The sequence below is a fragment of the Lytechinus variegatus genome, chromosome 19 (genome assembly GCF_018143015.1).
Source record: "Lytechinus variegatus isolate NC3 chromosome 19, Lvar_3.0, whole genome shotgun sequence".
NCBI classification, from domain to species: Eukaryota; Metazoa; Echinodermata; class Echinoidea; order Temnopleuroida; family Toxopneustidae; genus Lytechinus; species Lytechinus variegatus.
Window position 1 is genome coordinate 16,865,479 of NC_054758.1, and position 19,836 is coordinate 16,885,314.

At 38.0% G+C, this 19,836-nt stretch overlaps 1 protein-coding gene across 3 annotated transcripts; it reads right to left on the minus strand.

Moving 5' to 3' along the window:
• Positions 1-1,106: 1,106 nt before the first annotated feature.
• LOC121405886 (neural Wiskott-Aldrich syndrome protein-like) lies at positions 1,107-14,162 on the minus strand. Of its 3 annotated transcripts, XM_041596873.1 has the most exons (4): positions 13,846-14,162; positions 10,185-10,484; positions 5,497-5,905; positions 1,107-2,710 (listed from the first exon to the last, which is right to left on the minus strand). In XM_041596873.1, exons 2-4 carry the CDS (start codon positions 10,457-10,459, stop codon positions 1,256-1,258), a joined length of 2,139 nt encoding a protein of 712 aa, XP_041452807.1. In that variant the 5' UTR covers positions 10,460-10,484; positions 13,846-14,162; the 3' UTR covers positions 1,107-1,255. The 3 variants fall into 3 exon arrangements, with proteins under 3 accessions (XP_041452807.1, XP_041452808.1, XP_041452809.1); XM_041596874.1 differs by lacking the exon at positions 10,185-10,484 and having other exon boundaries at positions 13,846-14,161; XM_041596875.1 differs by lacking the exons at positions 10,185-10,484; positions 13,846-14,162 and adding an exon at positions 6,192-7,547.
• Between the last annotated feature and the right edge of the window lie 5,674 nt (positions 14,163-19,836).

Here is a 19,836-nt window from a genome sequence, read left to right on the forward strand (position 1 = left end):
AATGACGTTAACTGCTCTCTAATTCGCACATCAACCACAGACTATGTATATCATATCAACGTTTACAGGTTTAGCAAAAACCGAAAGGGCAATTCAATAAAATGATCAACCTTTTTGAACGTCCGACCCCTATTTTTCTCAAATCTTACTTCACTTCAGAAGCTCACCAAGTCATGTTCCTTTGAGAGCATTACAGAATGTCAAAAGAATGAGAAATCAAAGACAGAAAATTTCATGAACGTCTTACATAATTATAGAGGATCGGACATACATATTTTATGGAATTAACCAAAAGTAAAATAACTTCATATACAAACGACTTTGATCAGTTTTAGGGCCTTTCTTATTATCTATCTTTTTTAATAAATAAACCATTGTTATGACAGTCAGCGCATGACGTGATTTTAATTAGCCATCAACAACCTGCATAATTAACACCCATGTTGAGCATTACACAGTAAAACATAACACGTTTTAAGCCCGTCCCGTAAACAAGTTGTTTAAACTTTTAATCAACTTTTTTGAAATTGTTAAAAATGTTTAGAGAACTTGTTTATAAATTTAAACAATAGTTGTTACAGTTATGAGACTAAACAACCCTTAAATTTTAGACAGTGTTCTTACAGTGTAACAGGTAATTATAAAATGCCATAACTTTCATTTTGTACAAATGGAATTTCAGCGTCAAGTTTGCTTAATTTTCTTTAGTTATTCATGTCATCTTGTTGTTGCGGGTGGACTTGACCTTTGAAAAGCATCGATATTGGGTTAACCATAATGTACATAGTCAAGGTAAACTGCAGATTCGTCTATTGCCAATTCGTCCACTCATCACTTGGTGTACCTTCATTTAGTCTAATGCCATTCCGTCCATCAACATTTCGTCTAACAACCATTTGGTCCAATAATCACTTCGTCTAATCACTAGTTCGTCTTTGACCATTTCGTCTCATAACCAGTTGGTCTAGTACCCATTTTCTTTTCATTCATTTCGCCTAATTAACACTTATCCAAATACACAAAATGGATTATGTACTACATGGCTATTCAATCAACTGGTTATTAGACCAAATGGTGAGTGGACAAAATGGCATTTAGACCATGTGGATATTGGACGAACTGATGGTAGACCAAATGATAGTAGACGAGTTGGCAATTGGGCGAATTGGCATTAGACCAATTCAAAATAAGCCCATCGATTGATTTAGGGTAAAATTGCTAGTACACTCGCCCATATGTTCAAAGAATATATAGGTTATTCCTCATCATTATCCTCATCATCATCATCGTCATCATCTTCGTCATCGTCGTCATCATCGTCGTAATCACTCCCCAACATCGACATCAAACTTTCCCTTTTACCATCTCCTTGATCTGATTGTTTCGATTTAAAAGACGCCATACTCTCCAGTCTGTTTGAGAGTGTCTTGCCTAACCCTTTCTGACCCCTCCCAGCTCTCTCCTTACGTGTACCATGGAATGCGATCATAGAGTAATCAACAAAATTTTCCCTCTTCTCCGATTTCTCTCTCTGTCTCTCTTCCATTCGTTTCCTCATCATCAGGAACTTCTCCTTGTCAGTCAGTTTCGGTTTTTCCTCTTCCGGCGGCGGTGGTGGTGGTGTTTGTGGTTTCGTCACTATGGTAACAGGCGATTCTCGATCGCTAGAAACGGATATTGATCGGTTATCCGGACGAGGTGATGCTGGCGGTAACGAAGGCGGTAACAACGGTAACCGGTTTTCGGGTTCGATTTCTACCGCTTCCTCCGGTTCGGCCACAGAGGGCGCTTTACTTGAAGTCTTTGATTTTGTCGATTTCGACGACTTTGGTCTTTCTTTCTTGACGGTTTTCTTAGTTTTGACTGGTTTTGCAGGAGGCGGTGGAGATGGCGGCGGTAAAACATCCGCCTGGGTTATGGCGGGTTCATCCATCATCATAGGGGGTTCGATATCACTATCGTTATCATAGCTATCGTCACTATTGTTCTTCTGTCGTCTGCGGAACTTAACCCTGCGCGATTTGTTCGTACGTAGGAAGTCCACACGCTGTTTGTTCTTTTCATGCGCACCGTCCACGCAACACGCTTCGCAGGTTCGTCGGAAGTGTGTCGGAGAATGCGACGGTGCGCGTCGTCTGCGCTTCTCCTTATCTCGCCTTTCCTCTATTTTCTTCTCTTCCTCCTCGACGTTGATGTTCAAAACATCCCAATCGTTGATGCGAGCCTGAATGTATCGAATATCGAAGTCGAGATCGACGTGGGGACGCGGATTCGTCAAATCCAACGCTTCAAATGTGGCAAGGGGTTCGCTGTTGGCAATCGTCATACTCTCGATAACTTCCGAAGTTTCGTCATTTTCCAATTCTCTTTTCACCATGTCTTTATACCAATCCTCCGATCCCCGCTCGTCAATTTTCAACCGAAGTCCCTCGTCCATGGCGGAGTTTTCGCGGGCTGTCTGTCCGTCAAGTTGCTGTCTGACCGAGCGCAATTTCTTGCATAGCGCGACGTCGAGTTGCTCCTTCGCGTTGATGAGCCGGCGGTAGGTGGGCGAGTTGCTGCGAGAATGGTAACCATATTTTGAAATCTCAACCACGACTTCTCGGGTTGATTCTCGGTGAGGTCTTTTCTGAGATGTGGTCGATTCCCGTCCCGATGTGATCGAATTGAGGCGGGGCGATATTTTGGGTGATCCGTTGACGATTCTCACCTACATGAAAACAAAAGAAAAATGCACAAGGGTGATTTCCAGTCCGGTGTTGGCCTTGGTGTTGGTGTTAGTGTTGAAATGTGGATTGCTTCCCCTAGTTCCAAAACTTATTCAGAGTTTGTAAAACTGATCCATATCACATAATTGACATCTCAACAATTAGTGAGTGACTTTTCAGGACCATATTCATTTTATGGACCATATTCATTTTATTTTAATCGGGTAAAAATTGACCTAACACCAACACCAAAAGGTCAACACTGAACTTGAAATCACCCAGTATGATTAATATGGGGCTTCATACACGTAGATTTTTTATCATTTTATTATAATTTTCTAGATGTCAATTGTTCATTAATCTCAACATCGAACATAACTATGACTACATAATCGGCCTATAATAATATGTGCAGGCAAAAAGAGATATGGTAAAATATACTGTGACGGTATGGATAAATGTTTATATCAAATCATAGATATATTAATTTACAAAACATAAAATTGAATGTTTAAGTCAACGAATATATATAGATGAATAAAACTCGATCAAATGAAATCCAAACTATATTTGATATAACACATTTCTTCAATCAGTGGTATTGATATTGACAATGTAAGACCAAAGGGTAAGGTACATTCCCATCGAAGTAAAACTTGTCTGATGGCAGCTTTGTGGGGCCTTGCAACAAGATACTGCGTTAATATTTTCAGCTAAAACTATAATGAATTACGGGAGCTTAAAAGTGCCACAATGACGATCAGATAACGAAATATTGGATCTCATCAAGCCTTCATCCGTTAGGAAAAATGATCAAATGTCAGGATCTCGAATGTCAATATTTTTTATAGTAGAACAGATGATCAGGGCCCTGTTGCACAAAGAGTTACGATTGATCCGATCAATCGTAACTCTATGGAAATCCATTAGTGTCATAATTTTTTCTACGAAAAAATTGCACAATGTCCTTTGTAAACAAAGAGAAGCATCATTTCAAAACAAGTGGAATGCCTCTGGCCGTCTCACCTGCATCACGCGGTTCAATATAGCAGCAGTGCTGACTTTGAATACTACTCTAACTCGCACAAGATGTTCAGTGATACATGGTTACTCTTATGTCCACTTTTTATGAACTAGACCAATAAACTTACAGAGATTCACAAAAAAAAACCCAACATGGCCAAAGTTCATTGACCTTACATGACCTTTGACCTTGATCATGTGACCTGAAACTCAAACAGGATATTCAGTGATACTTGATTACTCTTATGTACAAGTTTCATGAATCAGATCCATAAACTTTCAAAGTTATGATGGTAATTCAACAGATACACCCAATTCGGCCAAAGTTCATTGACCTTTGACCTTGGTCATGTGACCTGAAACGTGCACAGGATGTTCAGTGATACTTGATTACTCTAATGTCCAAGTTTAATGAACTAGACCAATAAACCATCAAAGTTATGATGGTAATTCAACAGATACCCCTGATTCGGCCAGAGTTCATTGACCCTAAATGACCTTTGACCTTAATCATGAGACCTGAAACTTGCACAAAATTTTCAGTGATGCTTGATGAGTATTATGTCCAAGTTTCATGAATCAGATCCATAAACTTTCAAAGTTATGATGGGAATTCAACAGATATCCCCAATTCGGCCAAAGTTCATTGACCCTAAATGACCTTTGACCTTGGTCATGTGACGTGAAACTCATGCAGGATGTTCAGTGATACTTGATTAACCTTATGTCCAAGTTTCATGAACTAGGTCCATATATTTTCTAAGTTATGATGACATTTCAAAAACTTAACCACAGGTTAAGATTTCGATGTTGATTCCTCCAACATGGTCTAAGTTCATTGACCCTAAATGACCTTTGACCTTGGTCATGTGACATGAAACTCTAATAGGATGTTCAGTAATACTTGATTAACCTTATGGCCAAGTTTCATGAACTAGGTCCATATACTTTCTAAGTTATGATGTCATTTCAAAAACTTAACCTCAGGTTAAGATTTGATGTTGACGCCGCCGCCGCCGCCGCCGTCGGAAAAGCGGCGCCTATAGTCTCACTTTGCTTCGCAGGTGAGACAAAAACAATGAATGCATGAATATACATCACAGCTAGAAAATATTATGAACAAACATGCATAATAGATGTTGACGTTGCTGGCCGTCCATAGTTACGATTGATCGGATCAATCGTTACTCTTTGTACAACAGGACCCAGATATGATATGATCTTGGAGCGACGGTGCCATGACTACATTGTGTAGAAGCTGATTATTATCTCATCATGTCCATATCGTGTCATCGGGTGGATGTTTCATGAAAGATGTCAGCACTGACTAAAATTCCTTTAAAACAAAAAAAAATTCTTGCCTTTGATTGGCTGAGAAACACTGGCCTCTGACTGTTACCATGGTAACTGTCGGAGAAAGACAACTTGTTAGTGCTGCTGACAACTTTCATGAAACAGTCCACTGCCCTGATCTCATCGAAAAGATAAAGATCCAAGATCTCGATATTTGGTCATCTCTACCACAAGATGTCAACATGACAAGATGATTTTCTGGAGCTGGGTGGCACATTTAAGCTCCCATTGTATAGGGTTTATTCGTAACTCTCAATTAACATGAGTAATTGCAATATAATATGTCTACGTGGTACATACTAAAATATATTGCTGTTTTGTTGGGGGGTTTTTATGTTTAGGATGATATACGGTCATTCTATCATTTTGTTCCTTCATTCATTATTTTATTCACTCATTCATCTTTCCCTACCTTTAATCTTGGATTATTCGCCAAGCTGCGAAGAGCCGAGACACGTTGCACCAGACCCTCACAAGACGCACTGACGAGGGCATCAGCTTGCCTCGGTGAACTAGCAGAAATCATCGGCAGACTCGACGTCGAACTGGAAGAAAGCCGCGACATCGAGCGAGAGGAGACGTTCGGCATCGCGCACCAGGAAGACGCTCTCGTGAGCTCCGGTCGAGGTCGTTCGCCCGTCACGCCGGTGAGGTTGATCTTCGGTGTCCGGAGCTCGCCCACCGTGTGGGATCTCGTCAAGCCGAGCTCGCGGGCGCCGACGTCGGGGCGAGTCTGACTTCGAGTGAGTTGTGGAGACGAGAAACCACTGAAGGAGTGGCGGTCTGCAGCGCGGGAGGCCAATCCGTTGTGGATCCAGCTTCTGTGGTCAAATAAAATGAAAAGGAGTACGACTCTTTGCATGAAATAAGTCGGTGACAAGTTGGTACATGAGGGTAAAATATTCACGGAATACGACATCAGTATTTAGAAAAATTTATTTCAAACATGCAAAAGAACAAAACGGGGAAATGGGCTATCAAATATGTTAGAATTAAAAATAAAATATGTTGATTGAATCAATTGTCGAGACACATAGCTTGACTCGAGGAAAAGTCAAAGAAATGCTGCAGAAAATAACTTTAAAAAATGCATAGTGATCGACTTACTGCGTAGTCATGGTAACATCTCTCATAAACCTATATATTCCAAAGTGTGAAACGGTGGATAGTGATACACATGAAATAATCCCACTCCTGACACAATAGTCCGGGATATATTTTCACTATCACTAAGCGAAGACATCATTTCTAGTATACGACTCGTTTCCAATGATGAATATCAGACATGAAAAAGTTTTGGACCTAAATGTTTTTATAGAATTCTTCTTACAAAGCCTGCACCCTCACAGGGAGACCTTTCAGTTCATGGTTAGGCAATGTTTCCGTCCTGTGAATTATGCAAAGAAAAAAAATCCATATTTTGTGGTTTCAGGTTTATCAGCAGACATAGTTACGCCAGAGCGCCTGGAGACGGCATAGCCCTGAGTCAAGCAAATTTCTCTTAAAATACTCAAATGAATTGGGGTGATTAATCCTTTCCTATCAGATTAAAATGATCAATGATTTTAAAATGATTCCATGTTAGCAGTAGGTCACATCCTCTTCAGCTATAACAGATTGAATTTTGAGGACATCAGATAGGATCGTCCAGAACTGCTCGAGTTCGGCAACCTTTGCGTGTAGCGAGTTTCAGTGAACCGTATCAATCGCCATCCCCGGTCGTCATCCTCTGCTGATATACTAACTTTGTACTGAACCGAGAACAAAGTCAACGAAATCCTGCTTCAAAGTTCAATAAAATGATTTTCAACGGACCAACAGAATCAATAACTCCCTTGAGCGAAAGAAGGTGCCCCTTCATCAAAAGTAATCCAATGAAACTTACGATGGACACTTTAAATGATTTCGGTGTCTTCTACAAGAAGAACAGATCCTGAAAGGTACGACAACGGTTGTCACGCGCGCCGTCGATGAATCGGTGAAATTATCTAGGTGACACTTCGGCAAGATTGAAGTGATTCCTCGCGTAAACAAAAAGATGACCCTTCTACCTGTCTGTGCTTTTCGCTGGCGCAATCTATATTGATTGAGTTGTGTCCGACAACTCTGTTCGTATCTGTTTTTCAAAAGGCGGTCTGCGCTCAGTTAGGTACAGAAGAAAAGATATTGCCTCCGGCTCTGGGAGTTTCCTTTGATGCAAAAGTTGTGTAACACATCGTCAACACTTTAAGGACTTCATGTACGTATTGAATATAGGTGAAAGCGTTGACAAAAGATGATCTTTTGGGTTTTTGCTTCCCATATTACGATCAAGAAAAAAAAATGTACGACTTGAGAAATCTTCGCGGATATAAATAGCGAATATTCTTCAGACACTGTTTAAAGTCAGTTAATTGGACTATGAACGGGGCTCATAAACTTTATGACATGGTGTCATATTTAGGTCGAAAACTGGGGGAAAATGTCCTGAGAGTACGCGCTCACCCATAAAGAAATAATCTGTATTCAGCGACTCCATTCGAGTCTTAATTCTTTTTACAAATCACATACCAGTTAATCGTGGAAGGTATAAGGCTTTACCAACAACACGTCAGCAATCAAAATGTATCGTCAGAATGTGTATTTTCTACATTATGAGAAAAAGAAGGTTCCAGTCTGTACCTGAAAAAAATAATTTTCGGTATTATTTTGGGGGTGGAAATGTGTACTTTGGAAAGTCACACAAATATATTGATTAGATTGGTGTTGCATGTATTCACTCTATAGAGTATCCATGAAAATTTAGCTCGGCCTAATTTTCGTACAATGAAAGTGTCCTCTCCTTCTAATGAGTAATGCTATAGTCATGGAGTCGGCAACACCGACTCCGGACCGATCAAATCTATTACGTTAGTATCAATGACAGATGCCATCGGTCCGTTAGGAGTCGGTTATCTTGGTATAACTGCGGCATCTCAGAATGATATCGATTGGTATTAATGTGTTAGACGATACGCATGATTGGAACATCGCCTATCTTGATATTGATTATCATGTTCCATGGACAATGGAAGATCGATATTCTGAAGAGGAAAACAAGATATTAGGCTGCCTGGAAGTGATCTGCCAAGTGACTCGGTCGGCGTCTCATGAGGGACAAGGGTGTCGATTTCCCGACCCTTGGTATATTAAACAGGGGAGTGGGGTAAGGGAGAGGGTGAGGTCTTGTACCCATTGGTATAATTTTATAGGCGAAGGGGGTAAAGAGATTTACAGGAGGAAAGATTTTTTTCAGGAGAGGCAAGGATGTCTTACATCCATGGCCTTATGCAGCGGGGGGCAGGGGGCAGTTACCCCCTCCCAAAAAAAGTCGAAAATCAGGTTTTACTGAAATTTTCCTTAAAAATCACCAAAAGTGTGCACGAAATGCTTTAATTTCACTTTCGAATATACATAATGCCCCCATGAGGAGCTCGATCGCTATTGTCCATTCTCTTTCATTTTTTCCGTAATGTTTTGCTCGTTTAAAGGGTAAATTTCAACTCAACATTGCGTTAAGTTTGCTAAGTAAACATACATGTTCCCATTTCCCAATATTGGGTAAACCTTTAGAGTGAGGATAGTAAATGGTGAGAACTGGGGACAGAGACATACCAAGAGAGGTTATATGACAGGGCGCCACTTTTAGGGAGCGCAAAAAAGTAAGAAAGTTAAGTGAATCGCTGAGTGATTACAAAATATATCAGCCTTTTGTTTTCTTGATGGATTACTGATTAACACAAATCGCATGGTTTGCCCCGCTCAGAATCAATGTATTTTTGGACAATTAATGACAATAATAATAAAAAAAAGTGTCTATGCTTTTAATACAGAGGAAATGACTCTCAAAACAATAATATTCAAGTTTCAGCGATCAGCACTTAAAATCAAATTTGATGCTTTAAACATCGAATAGCAATGTCCGTACCACAAATGTTTGACTGATCATAATTTATTGAGATACTGGGATTTTTTATTCACTTGCTTCGCTCGCTCACTTCAAAAATTGAAAACGAAATAAATTACCGTGACGATCAACGCCCCCTCCCAAATTTCTTTTTGCCGTACGTCTCTTTAGACGTACACATGACCCTTAATAATAAGCAAAACAGTCGTAGATATTATGAAATCTTGAAAAGGTTTTTTGACATTGGATAGCTCATTAACAGACGAGATAATTATTTAGAGCTATCTGGACTTTAATCGCGATATCTGCTTCATACATTCAAAATACAAGTAGCGAGGAAGGGGTGGAGTGTGTCTTGTATATGTTGTATGCATAGTGTCTGTCTACCTCTCTCGTTATTTCGGGGCAGCAGCAACCTCTCCCGCCTTACCGTAAGACTCCAATATAATCTTCAACAATTACTGTCTTATCATTCTTCAATGTTTGTGACACAGATACAAACAAAACACATTTTGTCTTCATCGAATTTTATCTGTCTAAGAGGAATATGACACCAAACTGACACACTTAAGTCTTGTTAATTGTATTTCCGTCCAACGTATGTATGTATGTTTGTAAACGCTGTTATATATAGTTTTATTATGGAGAGCTTAATAAATGTTGGTTATTACTATTATCTATCATTATCTATTATTAACGGGGGAGGGGCTCGAGAGTGGCATGACGTTTCCCGATATTATTCAAGAAGTAATTAAAAGAGGCTCGTGATAAGGAAAAGAAGATCGGGGAATAAAAGAAAAAATCATTCGTTAAATATATCCTATATGCCCCCCCCCCAATTTTGATGATGTTGGAATTAAAGAAAAAAATCCCCCATCCCCCTATAATTTCAGTCTTTTAATCAATGATATACCACCGAATGTCGCAAAGTAACACCTGCTTACAAAATATTAATACGAAATGGTTTTAAGAATGAAGCGAAGAGGACATGGGTAGGCCAGTTTGTTCAAAATAACCCCCCCCCCCCACTGAGAAAGAGTAAGAACTAAGATGCCACAATTTGCGTTCTCTCGCGACTTAAGTGTGCCCCTCACCCAAGTTTTGGGGGTATTTTTTTTCTCTCATTACGTCAGTGCATATAGAGGCATTATTGATCGACATATTTATTAAACTACCTGCTCTGCTGGCCATTTCGCCTCCTTTCTAAATCAGCCGAAGCACACTGTCCCATCCGTGACTTCCTCTGTCCCTCGGAACGGACGCTTTTGGCCATCAGTCGGTCGTAATACATCGAGATGTCACTGGCTGGGGTTCCCAGTGGTCTTGGACCAGCGGTTCGGCTTTTCATGCTGGATCGAACCTGGTCCTGACGAGAGGCTGAGTAAGTGCCATGGTTAGACACGGATCTGCGCGATGGTGATGCGAATCGTATCTTGTCCGTATTCGTCATTGTTGACACCGTTTCTCAATTTGTACTAGTTAGCGGAATAGAAAAGTTAAAATGAGGTCGTTAGAAGTATCTTTCATCATCATCATCATCTTCATCATCATTGCTATCATACGTTATTACCAAATAGATAATCATCCTCACCACCGCCATCCTCATTAGTAGGAGCAGCAGCATCGTCAGCATTATCACCATCATCACAATCACCATGATGTTTATGATCATCATCATCATATTCATCAACATCATCATTTTCGTCATCATCATTATCATCATCATTGCCATCATCATCATCATTGTCATCAACATCATCATCATGCCCATCGTCATCATTATCTTCATCAACATCATCATCATAATCATCACCATCATCACCATGCATCAACTTCATCACCACCATCATCATCATCAACATTACTATAATAATTTTATTATCATCATCATTACCATCATCAATAATTATCATCATAAATGTCTTCATTATAAATGACCTCGTCGCTAAAAGTGATATTCTAACATCGACGAGACTGCCCTGTCAACAGGGATGGACTTCGAAATAGGACCATGCCCCATCTGTCAACCATTAATTAACAAGTCTTGACGGTGAATTATATGATACTTCAAATATTGATTCAGTCGCTAATGGGTTTTCTTCCCGACACATTCAAGCTAATGATCGATTTAGTGGCGGCGCTCCAGTGACAGGGCATGACCATCGTCAGTGATTATGAAGATATAGAATAAAGTGGATTTTTAATAATGAGAGAAGAATATTAGAACGGAAATGCCTTGGCTATACTTCCATTTAGAACGCCATTGATAAATATCATAAATAGTACACTGTAAAAAATATTGGGCAAAATTTTAACCAGCACGAGGGTAATTATGTATCCAACCAATTTTGGGCAGTATTTTACACAATGCGGGAAGCATATTGTCCAGTATGGTTAAAAAATAAGCAGAAATTACTTTAGAATGAGCAAATTTTCATCACACTGGATAAATAATAATGCCCAAAAGAAATGCCCAATGTTGGTTGGATACATAATTACCATCATGGAGCATTTTTACCCAATATTTTTTAAGAGTGTACTCATGAATTACTTGTATTTCCACCCCCTTTCAAAATGCCCTGATACCGCATTCCGTTAAAGCTACTCAACCAGCCCTAAGAAAGGACCTCCTAATGGTTGTTGGTCATGCTAAGAAAGGGTCTGTATTGACACAATATCGATTTGTCAATTATCACGTGAAGCAAAATCAAATCATCACCTAGTTCTGGAAAATTTACACTCTTAATTCTACTGAGATTTGATTTCCAGATAGTTTGTACCGAGATTTCATTTCTGGTCAGACCGTCAGAATATGAACAAGTAAAATAAACTAATTTCTTTTAAAAGTAAAATACAGGATCAACATATCGCTGGACAGTGACACCAAGTCTTCATGAAATATACCTTTAATATAAAAAGCCCCTGCCTAAGACTTGAAAATTTATGTACGGATCGTCATTGCATCTTCTTTTTAGATAATCAATTTATCATATTTTTAATCTGTCTATGCATGCACTAGAGTGTTGGACCTTTATACTGTAGGTCCTACACAAGTTAGCAAACAAAACAGAGTTCACATTCGCATACTATATATCTGTAACCCCTGAAAAATTCAATAGAGCAAAAATATCAAAGCATCTTTTCAACAAACATTTTATTGGCCGGAAGTATACCTTATGTTGTTTGTTGAAAGAGCGAACCAAAAATGAAATTGTTTTCAATAGAATCTCTGCATGTGGGAAGGTGTTTTGCTGATGAATATTGGAGAGCGATTGTTAGTTCTTTGGTATACTTATTTTATATTTATGTGTGTTGAATTCATGGGCGGAAATCCCAGGGGGACGCGTCCCCCTACTTAAAATAGTAGGGGGCACAATATCAAATGCACCCCACCCCCTACTATTTGTGGTCTTTTATGATGGTAAGAAATACATCATTCAAAATCGAAATAAAACATGTACTTTAAGACGAGATGATAACTTTTTTTTGCTTGTCAAATTTATTTTCGTCGAGATGACCTTAAATTTGAAGTGAAATTCCCTTTTTTTTTGCTTGTCAAATTTTCCTGCCCCATGTCCCCTCTACCTTTTGGGAGAGATTTCCGCCCCTGAGTGAATATGAAGTGGGGAAGAGAGACAGACAGAGGGGTGACGAGAAACCTGGAAAGGTACGTAGAATTGTGTGTATTTATTCTTAATCCAGTTATACCTTTATACCGCATCTACTGGAAAAATACAGTTATACGCTTATCATGTGTTGAAACATTCACATGAATGGGTAAAATAAGAATATACGGGAGAAAATTGGAACGATTTCATTCATATACCACTATTTTAACCTAATACAGGCGTTTAAACATATTACAAGAAAATTGACAATTTTTTTATTATTGCACACAATATGAAATAAGCCGAATTTGGGAAAAGGTTTCACCTAATGAGAATTATTTATGATAAGCGAATTTAAGATACTGCATATGCTTTGGGATTCATTTTTCCAAACCCTGTCGAATAGCAATTTTTACTGTAAAAAGGGATGACGAGATTATAATCAATTAATTAATCATCATCATTACTACCATTATCATTACAGTGGCGCGGAAGCGGGGGGAGGGCTGGAGAGAGGGGGGGGGCTTCAGCCCCCCCCCCCACCTTTTTTCCAAAATCGTGTACAAAAACGTAAAAATGACCAAATGATTGTGATTTTTTAGCATGGTCAGCCCCCCCCCCCCCCCACTTTGACAACCGTTCCGCGGCCCCTGCATCTTCATCACCATCATCATCACTATTTTCATCTTCATCATCATCACCACCACCATCATCATCATATCATCATTATGGGATCATTATCATCATCGTTCACTTAAAAAAAAAGTTTACCCAAATCCATTACTGGGTAAATTGAGAACATGTATGTTTGTTGAGTAAAATGATACCAAACAATTACACGCTATGTTGCGTTGAAATTTACCCTTAAAACATGCATTTTGCCCATTATGGGGGGGGGGAAGATGCAGCAAACATGCATGTTCCCTAGTTGGGTTAATTTTTAATCAATCTTTTTAGAGTGTAATGATTATGATCAGATTTTTATCGCCAATAATCATGAATTCATTTAAGACACGAGAATTGAGGTAACAAATTAATTGCCCCTTAAGATGTTAGCTTTTTTACTATCGGCACATTACAATCTTAACACCATTAAGTTCGAACCGCATATGAACTTCCCTAAAGTTGAACATAATATCAGGACAATATCCTTTGTGCTGTAGTCCTATGAATTCATATCCCCAAATAATCAATGATGAGATAATTAATGAACAATAAAAACACTTACCGATGTTTCAGCAAAAAAAACATGTCCATGCACTCAAAGAAAATAGTCATGCTCTTGAAAATAGTTTGTGTCATTTCCTGACGAAGAAGGACGAGCTTAATAGTTCATCAAACGGACCCCATGGTTCCAGAAATATTATTTCAAAGTAATAAATACTGATATAAATCCATAAAACCTCTGTCAAACGGGTATAGGATAACCCTCGCAGGAGACTTCGCCTCGGTAATATAGCTTCAATATCGATTGGGGTTTTTGTTTGCCTTTATCGAATGTGGGACCTTCTCGTCAACTGAGATTTGCTTTCGGCCCATTCAATGGGGGTTATTCTCACGGTATTGACTCAACGCAGAACAATCTTTAATTGTTTCAGACGTTTCGGCCCAAGGCGATTCGGTCGAGATCACGATTCGATTTTGACATTGAACCGTACCCTGGACAGATTGAGATTCTTTGATTGGTGGGGAATTTAAGGGGAGGGGTGCTCCCTAATATCCAGGATTCCATAGGGCGCTACATGATGTAGCACAGCATCATAAAATTATGCGAAGGCGTTATGCCGGGACTCTTTTCAGGGGGGGGGGGGGTGGGCACATACTGAGGACCCCTCCCCGAGATGTAAGACAGTGCACCATTAAGACGCATTTGAGTGGCACCAAGTCACTTCAACTTAAGGTCACAACACATTTCTTTTTTGCACATATTACCGTGCGTCTATAACTTTAAGTCATAGGCCTAATCAAATCAAATCTCCCATCAAAATAAAATTTAGATTTAATTATCATTAATCCCTACATTGGCAAAACGCCGGTGCTAATTGGTAAGGCTATATCGGAATTAAAACACCGAGAGAAAGTGTTGAAACAACATCGATTTGGCGTTTGCATTTAAGCAACACTAATTAGTTTTAAACCAATATCGGTTTGATTCTAAAGTGGTGATGTTTCAACACTCGGGTGTTTTCCGATAATGTATCTTGGTGTTATATCAACACCGGAGTTTTTTTTTTGTTTTTTTGTGCAGTGTATCACAAAGTTTGGGGAAAATAGTTGCTCTCCTTATCTGAGCAATGGATTGTTTGGGACAATTAACTTGATAAATCAATTTGCACTTGTAATGTTTCATTCATTTTGGGTCGAAGGAGATCAGCCTCGCGGGCAGAATATCTAGTAGGGCGAGCTGTTGAACACAGCCAACTGGTTTTCTATTTATTCGAGCAAGTCACCTAACAACGCGATTTGTTTTGTATTCTATTCAATACCGTGTGTACCAGCCCTCTCTTTTATCCGGCCTTTTTTTATTCATGGATCAAAAATAGTACACTCGGGCGATTATAGGCTCCGTTTGAAAGGGAGGATTTCATCTGTTTTTGAGAAAATCATTCTCCCGTGAACGATATGGTCCTGGGTTTGTGAAAGAGGATCAGAGAATTGGTGACGTCACATAATTCCCTTTTTTTTAATAATACCATACGTGCACTCAATTGCAAGGTTAAGTTCAAAGAACAAAAAGGGGAGTCTCTTTTTATTCTTTGAAAGTTAAGAGAAACCCCCATCCCCCCTTTAAATGAAACAAAGAATGGTCGGCTGAAGGATTACATTTTACCGAATGGGGTAGATGAATAAGCATGTAGAGAAATTAAATGTTGATTAAAGGAAACCAAAACCCAAGAAGAGAAGCAATCTTATTGGAAAGAGTAAAATGAGAGGAACAATTTGAAAAAAGTTTCATCAAAATCGGTTATGAAATAAGCAAGTTATGGACGATTAAAAAGTCTTGTTGTACTTACTATGTAGATCCTCAAATTGGCAAACGTGCTTCAAAATGGCTGATTTTGTGGACAACTCTCCATTTGTTTTGTACACATATTTTCAGATTTTCCCCTTTATTTTACATATTTCACATTATCTCCTCCTAACCTTGACATATATGGTGTGGATTATATTTTCCCATGACATATGTTGCGCTCAGAAGGAGGCAAGATGCAATTTGAAAGATGAGGAAAATCTGAAAATTTGTGTACAAAACAAATGGAGAGTTGTCCACAAAATCAGCCATTTTGAAGCACGTTTGCCAATTTGAGGATGCCCATAGAAAGTACAACAAGAGTTTTCAAACTCCCATAATTTGCTTATTTTATAACCGATTTTGATGAAACTTTTTTTAAATTGTTCCTCTCATTTTACTCTTTCCAATAAGATTACTTCTCTTCTTGGGTTTTGGTTTCCTTTAAGGAACTATAGAGGTATAATAGTTGAACAATGACTTTGTAATTACAAAGTATAAATAGAGGACATAACTTTTTTTAAAGTATAAACAGAGGAAACATATTGCTATATGATAAAACTCAAACTGTGACCGAGAGTTGCTTTCCTTTTATTAAAAAAACATAAAATGATAGATTTTCGTTCAAAGCATGAAGTTTGATGTAACTTTTAAATTCTTCAAAATGGAGACAGGGTTACCGTGGAGCTAGATAATGAAAGCAGATATTACTTCATATTCCTATGGAGTAAAGGAGGTAACAATATATATGGTCAAAGTGTTGCGGGTGCCACAGATGAATATGTGTTCATTGTATTTTAAGATATTATAATAAAGAAACAAATTATAGTACAATCCCTTTCAGTGGACGTAGCATAAAGACCATTTTTTAAATCTGTACATTTATTTCAATTTTCCCTTTTCGGGGGGGGGGGTATCCATGGCTACGACTCATTTAAGAGTGCAAGTTCCCTTAAATTATACTTTTTGAGGGGCCTTATTAGAAGCAGACAATAGCAACAATAAAAAAATGTCGCATCGGATAAGTGCCCTCATATTTTAATATATGACAATCAATACCTAAGAATATTCAAGCAATATTATGTTTGCAGTCCCATATTCACAATTTCTCTTTAATGGGCAAATACTTTTTGAAAACAATTTGTGAATTACAAGCTCTCACAGGATACCATGTTATAAAGTAAAACTATTTCTCGGTGAAGGGGGGATTTAAAAGTTGCATTTTAATCTTTTGAGTTGGGTTTATATGGAAATCACATTTCCACAAACTATCCCTGTAGTTTTCAGTATTTTCAGCAGTTTTCATTAGCAATTATCAAGTACAGGAACTGTTCCCCAGGGAGTGGAGATGGTGCACATAACGGGGATGAGAATAATTGCGAGTAAAACAAATATTATCGCAAGAACAGTAGCCTCTACACTAAGTTAGTCAACCTTCCATAAGTGTAATAATCACCTAACTCGAAGCATTACAATCACACATGAATATGCAAAACATGAGATATTTACATCTCCTTAGTCAAACTTCGCAAAGGTCGAGTAGATTTTTGTGGTCCGAAAAGATTCGACTTGGGCAGAGACATCAGTAACATAACATCAATAATGTAGGCCCGTATTCTGAAGTCTGGTTTAACTTAAACTCAGGTTTAAAGTTGTAGTTTAAGTATGGTTTAAGTAGCCAATTGTCACATAAATCACTAACTGTAGAGATATATTTCATTTGGCCCCAAATCATTCACAATCTTGTAGGAAGTACAAACAGATGATGATCTTACACCATCGATGAATCAGGAAAGAGCACAGTAAACATAAGAAACATACAACTTAATAAAATTTTTGACACTTTTGGCTTCCCATAATTTTAGCAGTTAGACCATGGTCTTAGTTAAACCTGACTTCAGAATACGGGCCATAGAGTATTTTTAAAGCACCAAATCCACATTGCTCAAGACGATGGGAAAAGGAAATAAGAAAATTACATGGAGCAAGAAGAGACACGGATAAAATAAATACAGAAATCCTCCACAAAAATACTAATTTCCTTTCGGAAGCAACCATTACAGGACTGAGACAACAAAATACACAAATAAAACAAATCTGGATTGAGCCATGTTCAGTTTACATCGAGATCCAATTTAATACTGCATCTTTGACAGAGAGGATTAAATACATGAAGCAATTAAGATGTGCAATGCATTATGATCATGTGGAATAGAATTTTAAAGGCCTTGTTCATATATGGTGCAACAATTGCTCAGCAAATTTTCTTTTGACGTGTTCAGGGCCCTGTTGCATAAAAGTTTTTTACAGTTATGGCAAATTTGCCATCCAATGCTAACTTGCATGGAATCCTTGATTTTGATTGGCTGTTGATCAACATTACCATGGTAGTTACCATTGAATAACAAAGTTACCATAATAGTAACTTTTATGCAACAGGGCCCAGTTATGATGAGGCAAATGGTAAATTGGCACTTGGGCTACACCCACTTTGTCAACTTTCTATTTGGTCTAATTGCACATGGTCTCATCCGTAATAGTCTAATAGCCATTTGGTGCATTATATTATCAGAGAGGTTATCAACAACTGCTTGCATACCTCGTGAATATAAACCCCATTTATTGCTTGCCTTTGCAACACATTTGGACTACCCATATTCCATTCATCTTGTACACGAAATGTTGCTGACCTGTGCTATCAAGCTTTGTTGCATCATGTTATCATTTTTTAAAGCCCTTGCACATCTCTTTGAACATAAAATAACAATACCATTAAACTAAAATGACATCTGGCTACAATAGATTCTCTTTGTTGACTTTCATTACATCATTTTTGTTGACTCGCACATTTCTTGTGACTTCCTACAAAGAAACATCTCCTTTCACATAGTCGGATTACTGAGCGCCATGTTGGAATATCCGAAAAATAAAGACATTGCTATTTAAAGATACCATACTTCTATACTACACATAATGATATAGTTTTCTCTTGATACATATTTACAAACATGATAAAAAAAGACTAAAGATTCAAAGTGCCCCTGTACCACAGTGTATTATTTTCATCATAAAGCCGTAAGGGTGATAAATTGATCATGAATTATTCATCATTCTTCGGAAGGGGAGGGGGAGGTGGTGATGATTGTTTATCAGAATGTGCCCTATTTCCCTGTCAAAACTCTTGATTTTTTTAATTAAGTAGAATCCCATCGAAAGAAAAGTTAACTTTTGAGTAGTTTTATTACATCATATTACGTATAGATTTTTTAACATAGAAACCCAATATTTGTTTTAATTATGATACTAATTAGATACAGATATACTCAGTTGAGACTGAGCTCCGTCTTACAAAGAGTTGCGATTGATCCAATCAACCACAACTATGGAAAGCCAGCAATGTCAACTTCTAAAATGCATGTTTCTTCAAAATATTTTCTTGATGTAAGTATATTCATACATGTACTGTTTTCTTGATAATTCAAAATGTAAAACAAAGGACATTTGAGCAAATAATGACATTGACGGATTTCCAGATACTTTAGGTTGATTGGATCAGTCATGACTCTTTGTAAGACTGGGCCCAGTTGAATTGAATTGAATTCATTTCCGTTAAAAACCAAACAATATATATAAAATGAAACGTGAATTCATATATGAAAACGGGAGGATGGCCCTACTCAGCAGCATCAATCATGGTGCTGCTGGTCTACCGTGGGGTCCTCAAAATGATACATCCAGTTACCAGTTTCTGTTACTACTCAGTCTCTATAGGAGGGTAAGCTTTAAAGGATTGCAGTGATTGGATAGTTGGTAACTATGGCAAGCCTAAAGGGAATCAATTCAAGATATATTTCACTTGAATAAATGTATGTTTCTCCATATTCATTCAGGTGAAATATATCTTGAATTGATTCCCTATAGGCATGCCATAGGTAACATACGATGTTTGATATTTGCACAGGAAAAATCAAAGTAATTCTGAATGGATAACAATGGAAAAAAAAGGAGTAAAGATTGCTACAGAATGCTAAATTACATACACATGTTATGAAGTATATTATAGTACATAATTTGCTTTGTACTATAATATCCTTCATAACTGTAACAAAATGACAGTTCAGAGTATGATACAAGGATTGATTTAAATTAAACAGTAAGTAAAGGATCACATACAAAAATAAAACAAGCATTCTTAAAAAAAAACATCTA